The sequence below is a fragment of the Microtus oregoni genome, unplaced genomic scaffold (assembly GCF_018167655.1).
Source record: "Microtus oregoni isolate MIOR12 unplaced genomic scaffold, Mior012 000003F_ref0000135, whole genome shotgun sequence".
In the NCBI taxonomy this organism is placed as follows: domain Eukaryota; kingdom Metazoa; phylum Chordata; class Mammalia; order Rodentia; family Cricetidae; genus Microtus; species Microtus oregoni.
Window position 1 is genome coordinate 30,882,301 of NW_024543062.1, and position 6,000 is coordinate 30,888,300.

Genomic DNA, 6,000 nt, shown 5'->3' on the forward strand with positions numbered 1-6,000 from the left:
TGTCCTGGAACTAACTGGCTGTGTAGACCAGGCTGGCCTCCAGCTCACAGCTCTCTCTGCCTGAGTTACTAGATTGTTAATATCACTGTCAAACAGTCTTGACTCTGAGGCCTTTTAAGGTTTGTATGGTTTTATGGTTTGTTTGTATGTGGAATGTGTGCACATGTATGAGCATGTGCATCTCAGTACCAGCATTCAACTGTAGCACAGGACAATTTTGTGGAACCAGGTCTCTTCTTCCACATATATGTTGCTTCAGTAACAAGCTCAGGCGGACAGACTTATGAAGCAGTCAGCCGTCTCATCAGCCCTACCTTACACTCTTTGGGTCATATTTTTTTTCCCTTTACAATCCTCAAAACATGAGCACACAAAAAATACAAAATAAATCACCATGCTAGTTCTTTGGTAATGAGACTCACTACAATGTTTCAGGAAAATAGCCTTCTCCCTACAGAAACAGGAAGCCAAGCACAACCAACTATTAGCAGGTTCGAGTGCAATCCCACACAAGGATTGCATTGATTTCAAGAGCCCAGTTGGGGTTTCTCACAGTACTTACACTGAAACAACTACTCTTAAGTATACACTGGGCAAGTGTTTCCCTTTAACCTTCAATTTGTGTTGTTGCATGCATTCTTTTACTTCCTCAGTGTGAGTAGAAAGGATAGAAACGGGACCTTGCAGTTAATTCATGATGCGGATCCTTGTGAAATTGGGATGTAGCTCAGTTGGTAACTACTTGCCTAGCACAAATGAGTAAAACTCTGGGTCTAATCCCAGCACTTGGTGAACCAAAGGCAACGCATGTGCCTGTACTCACTAAAGAGGAATGGCTAAGATCAGGGGTTCAAAGTCAGTCCTAGCTACGTGAAGAAAATCCGGATGTTCCTATCAACTATTTTAATTTCTTCTGCTAACGGCTTTTATTTCACACTTTAAGAGAGAGTAGTGTTGCAGGCTTGCCACCCCAGCATCCAGCAGACAGGAAGACAGTGAGTTCAAGGTCAACCTGAAATCATAATGTACTACAGGTCAATCTGGATGCTACAATGAGAGCTTGTCTCAGAAAGACAAAGTTTGATGCTCCATACTCTAAACACGATGGGACATCAGGAAAGCTAGTAGACAGGAGTCCTCCAGTAGTCCCTTCCCTACCAAACATGAGATAAACTGAAGAGCTGCCGTCACATGAATCACACGGTATTTACCACTGGGCAGAATCTATGTGCCAGAGGTGCATGGGGCACCAGAGGACAAAGGTTAGTGTGACATGGTCCTCTCTCTGAAAGTTCAGTGAGCAGGCTCAGTTTTTACACAAGAAATAGAAGGGGTGACTGCAGGCAGGATCACAAGTATTAAAAATAAAAAGACCATCATCAGGAGTGAGCAGAAAACCCTTTACAGCAAATGGAACTTGAGTCAGTCCCCTTGAGTGACACAATTTTCTAGGAAACAAGCATGGACAAGAAAACAGAACCATATGGTCTTATAGGCAGAGTTTAATTTTTAAATTTTATTACAAAAAATTTAAACATGCACAAATCAACCGAATAAAATAACAAACACGTGAGATCACAGCATTTACCAATCTTGTTTTATATGTAACTTACATGTCACATCTTATAAGCCTATTTTTAAGTAGTACATTCCTTCTGTACTTTCTCAGACAAATGCACAGATCATAGTAGATTTTTCCCTAAATGCAGAATACAAATAGTCAAACGCAATTTTGTTTTCAAAAAATCATTTTTTATGTATCTGTATTATCCAAGAATGACAAAAGATACTGCAAAAGACAGAAAAACCCCAAAATTCAGCTTACATGTAGGTGCAGAACCCCGCCAACACATCGGTATTTCTGTGAGATGTGTAAAGTGGCATGAGAACTCATAGGCCTCACACTCAGGACGCTCCACTCAGCATCCTCAGCATGTTTGTTTCTCTGAAAATAGGGACGATCTCCCCACCTTAGAAGTGAACTGCTACATGCTAAACACTATATGTTTAGTTTTTTCATAAAACGGGTAGAAGCCTAACTTCCCCACGCTCTCTCAAGATGCTGTGAACTGTCTGCACCTGAAAACATGCTAGAAAGGAGAGGCTGGGCATCCTGATGGCAAGGCAAATCAACAGAGCTGAGACCTAAGCGAATATGTCAAGAGACTATGTCTTTTTTTTTTTTTTCTTCTTGGTTTTTCGAGACAGGGTTTCTCTGTGGCTTTGGAGCCTGTCCTGGAACTAACTCTTGTAGACCAGGCTGGTCTCGAACTCACAGAGATCCGCCTGCCTCTGCCTCCTGAGTGCTGGGATTAAAGGCTAGCGCCACCACCGCCCAGCGAGACTATGCCTTGTAGATAAAGGCTCAGCCTTCACGAAGTAGTCTCTTCTTAACCAGTAGGGCCTATGAGCGGCAAAGGAAGACACTTCAACTTTCTGTGTTTATAGATAGGGTTAGCTGTGTTTATACGTAGGGTTAGGTGTGTGCCACCATGCACTGCAGCTTCCCTATTTCCTGACCATCATGTTATTTTTCAACAAACCCACGGCCTTTTCACAAAATAGTCAAAAAACAAAACAAAAAGCCACAAGAAGGCAGCCATAAGGGTTCGTGCTGCAGGACCCCTCATCGGCAGCATAGCTATCCCGATCACCTTCACTTCCTAATCCATCCTCTCCTCAGGACAGCAAAGTGTAGCCGTGTGTCCCACACCACCTGCCCCTCGCTGCAGCCCCAAACTATCAATTAGTCTGTCCTTTTAAAACACAACTGTAATCAACCAAAACCTAACTTTGCTTTTAGTTATCTCCTCTCTGTCTCTCGGCTACCTTCTTTCTGAGGCTGTATACACATCGCTGAAGTTTGCATTATTAAATTATCTTCAATCACAGTGAGTTCCTGACTTACTAAAGCCATTCCTTGTTTTCATATATAACCCGTTTCTTTCATGGTCTCCCTACGACGATCATTATAATTTTGACACTTGACGGTTTGTTCTGTGCTTTGTTAAGTGCCCACTTAATCCGCACAGGCTGTAAGAAAGGCAATTCTTGTACTTTCTATACTTGAAAAGTGAGGAAGGACTCACTTTTCCAATGACCAAACGAAGTGAACCTTCAACTCTGCTCCAGGGAAAGTCTACAGCTCTGTTACAGACCATAAGTGCTTCAAACCTCCTCCAGCCTCTCCAGACTGCAGCCAGGCTTCCCGCCCCACACCTCCCATCCAACTCTTTTCTCACCCCCAAGCCACTGCTTGCTCTCAGCTACACCGTCTCCACTCGTCCCGAATACAATCAGCCTCCCTTACTGCAAACACTCCACACCTCTGCACTTCTCACCCCTCATTCCCCCAAAAACTTGGCACTCCTTCATCAGGACACATTTGTCACTCCAGTAAACTCCAAGCCTGTGTTTCAGTCCCTGGACGTGCTGAAAAGTCCCACAGAAAGGGACTTGACGTGCATACCCTCCATCGCGGTAATCGACCTAGAACAGGAGCACACTTCGAATCCCTCCAGCAGAGTACCAACCCTTACAAAGACTGCCCATGCCCCACTGCTACCAACGACTTCCTTTCCAGAATGTGGTCATCCCAACAGACTCCCCTCCGCGGTGCAAGGCTCTCTCCGCGCAGGGCCTCTGCCCACCGTGGAGGCGGCCGCTCCCCCTACCACCACTAGCAAGTTGTGCCTCTTACCACCTGTTCTAGCCAGAGTGGGGTACATCTTTACCCGGGCCCGCCTCTGCCCACCCTCTCCAGTCCCTCCGGCCCGCCAACACCCGCGCCAGTCGGTTCCGCCGTGCCGCTCAGATGCCCGCCCCTCCCCCGGGCCCCGAGGACGCCAGCCGCCCGCACCCCGACCCCGCACGCACCTGCGGCCCGGCCCCCCCAAGCCCGCACTCACCACGAATAGGTCTGCTCCGCCATGGTGCTGCCTCTCTCGGGGCTCCGCGGCTCGCTCGGCCGGCGGCAGAGGGCGCGGCCGGGGGCCCGGCGGCTCGCTCGCACGGCGGACGGGCACTCCGGCTCCGACGGGACTCCGACGGGCCCCGCTCTCTGGGCCCCGGCACGGGCCGGGCTCCGTGCTCGGCCTTGTCAGCCGCGGCGGCGGCGGCGGCTCCGCTGCGGCTCCAAACCCAACATGGCGGCGGCGGCGGCGCGGAGAACAAGGGCCCGGGGCGGGCGAACGGCAGCTCGGGCCCGCGCTCAGTGCGCGCCGGGCCGCGGGAGCGCCGCGCTCGAGCGGCGGCGGCGGCGGCCGGGGGACATGGCCGGCGGCGGCGGCAACGGCTGAGGGGGGCGCTAGGCGGTGAGGCGAGGCCGCTCGGAGCACACCCGCCGAGGGAGGAGGGAACGGGCGGGGGAGAGCCCGGGCCGCGCGTCACGTGCCCAAAACACGCTCACGTGACCCTTGCGCCCCACCCCTCGCGCGCGGCCCATGCGCGGAGCGCTCGGCCGGGCTCGAGGCCACCGTTGGCGGCAGCCGCGTGCTAGGCCCTGGTGCGCGTCGTTCGGCTGCCACTCAACTTTCAGCCTTCCATCAACAGTCCGTTGGCCTGGGGCCTCAACTGCCTGTCAGCTGTCATGGGGTGGGCTGCGCGCTGCGTTCCCTCGTGGGTTTCGGTCAATATCCCACGCGGTGCCTGGTGCCAAGTCAGATGCTACATGTTTGTCTTCATAGAATCGACCAGCAAAGCCTTGTTGGGTGACAGCTAGGAGTCAGCTCCTTCACCTGGGCCTTTGTCCTTGCAGATACATTCTCAGGGAGGAGGCATGAGTTGTTCAAGCCGACCAAAGCACGAACGTTATTTTCAGAGTTATGAAGCTATTAATAGAATAAGGGTACAGAGAGACTAAAGGATGGTTGGGCATTGCTCAGTTGGTAGAGTGCTATGTGAGACCCTGTCTGGAAAAAAAAAAAAAGCCAGGTCTCGTGGTGCAAGCCTTTTGCCCCAGGCTTCTGAGCACCACCTGGGCAGGACTCGAGAGCCACCTGTCAATGTACAGCCCCGAGTGGGAGCCAAGATACCATTTCCTCCCCGGGCCCGCAGCAAGGAGCGCTGAAACCCAGTTCCTGGGCCAAACCCCATGTTACGACCTTTGCCACCCAGACCATGTCCCCCAGATGAAAGGCTCAAGAAACTGGAACTGGGTTGGGGTCGGACCTCAGGCTCTCGTCCTAGAGGCCCCTTTCGAGCAGATCATGGGGTTCCCTTGCCTGGCTCACCGCCCCCAACTGTGGCTCTGCCTCTCCCATCCAGGACCAATTTAGCCCGTTCCAAGTCTTTAATCCCAACAGAGTCAGGTTGGGGCAGGGGTGGGAGGTGGGGAGGGTGTGTGTGTGGGGTGCAGGCCCATCTCTTACAGACTTCAAAGCCAGCCAAGACTACATAGAGGCACACGTTAGCAAATAAATAGGTAAATAAATGAATGAATAAGAAAGACAAGGAGAAAAGTGAAAGCCATATGTCTAAATAGAAGGGTATCTGAGAAAGCTACATAGTATATGTTTCTGATCACATGGCATTCTGGAAAAATAACTATGGAAACAGTAAAAAGTCACTGGTCATCAGGGGCCAAAGGGACAAACAGAGGACTTTTAAAGCAACAAAACTAATCCCAGAACTGCAGAAGTCGGGGTAGGCAGAGCAAAAGATCAGGGTCATTCTCGGCTGTACAGGGAATTTGACAGAGTTTAAGACCAGGCTCATCAAATGACGCCTTGCTGAAAGAAAGAACAGAACATAAAAAAAAAAGAAGGAGGAGGAGGAGGAAAAGAAAAAAGAAACTGCCACAGATATAAACTTAATAGATCAGACAGCAACCTCAGGAGCGCCTTAGGAAAAATGGGATGGTGCAATGAACTGAACCCCCACCCACCCACTTCCCCTTGGGCTTACCAACAGAAACATTTTGGCAAGATTGTGGTACCGAACAAGACCCAGAAATGGGAATGTCAGGGCTGAGCTTGGAGCCAGGCAGGGGAAAGAAGACTT

At 50.5% G+C, this 6,000-nt stretch overlaps 1 protein-coding gene across 1 annotated transcript in view; it reads right to left on the reverse strand.

Annotated features, from left to right (window-relative positions):
- The window catches only part of Sppl3 (signal peptide peptidase like 3), a 111,786-nt gene extending 107,408 nt beyond the window's left edge, over positions 1 to 4,378 (reverse strand). Inside the window, exon 1 of the mRNA XM_041646576.1 lies at positions 3,909 to 4,378. Coding sequence (XP_041502510.1) covers positions 3,909 to 3,931 — 23 coding nt within the window. The 5' untranslated portion in view covers positions 3,932 to 4,378. The remainder of the gene's footprint in view (positions 1 to 3,908) is intronic.
- Between the last annotated feature and the right edge of the window lie 1,622 nt (positions 4,379 to 6,000).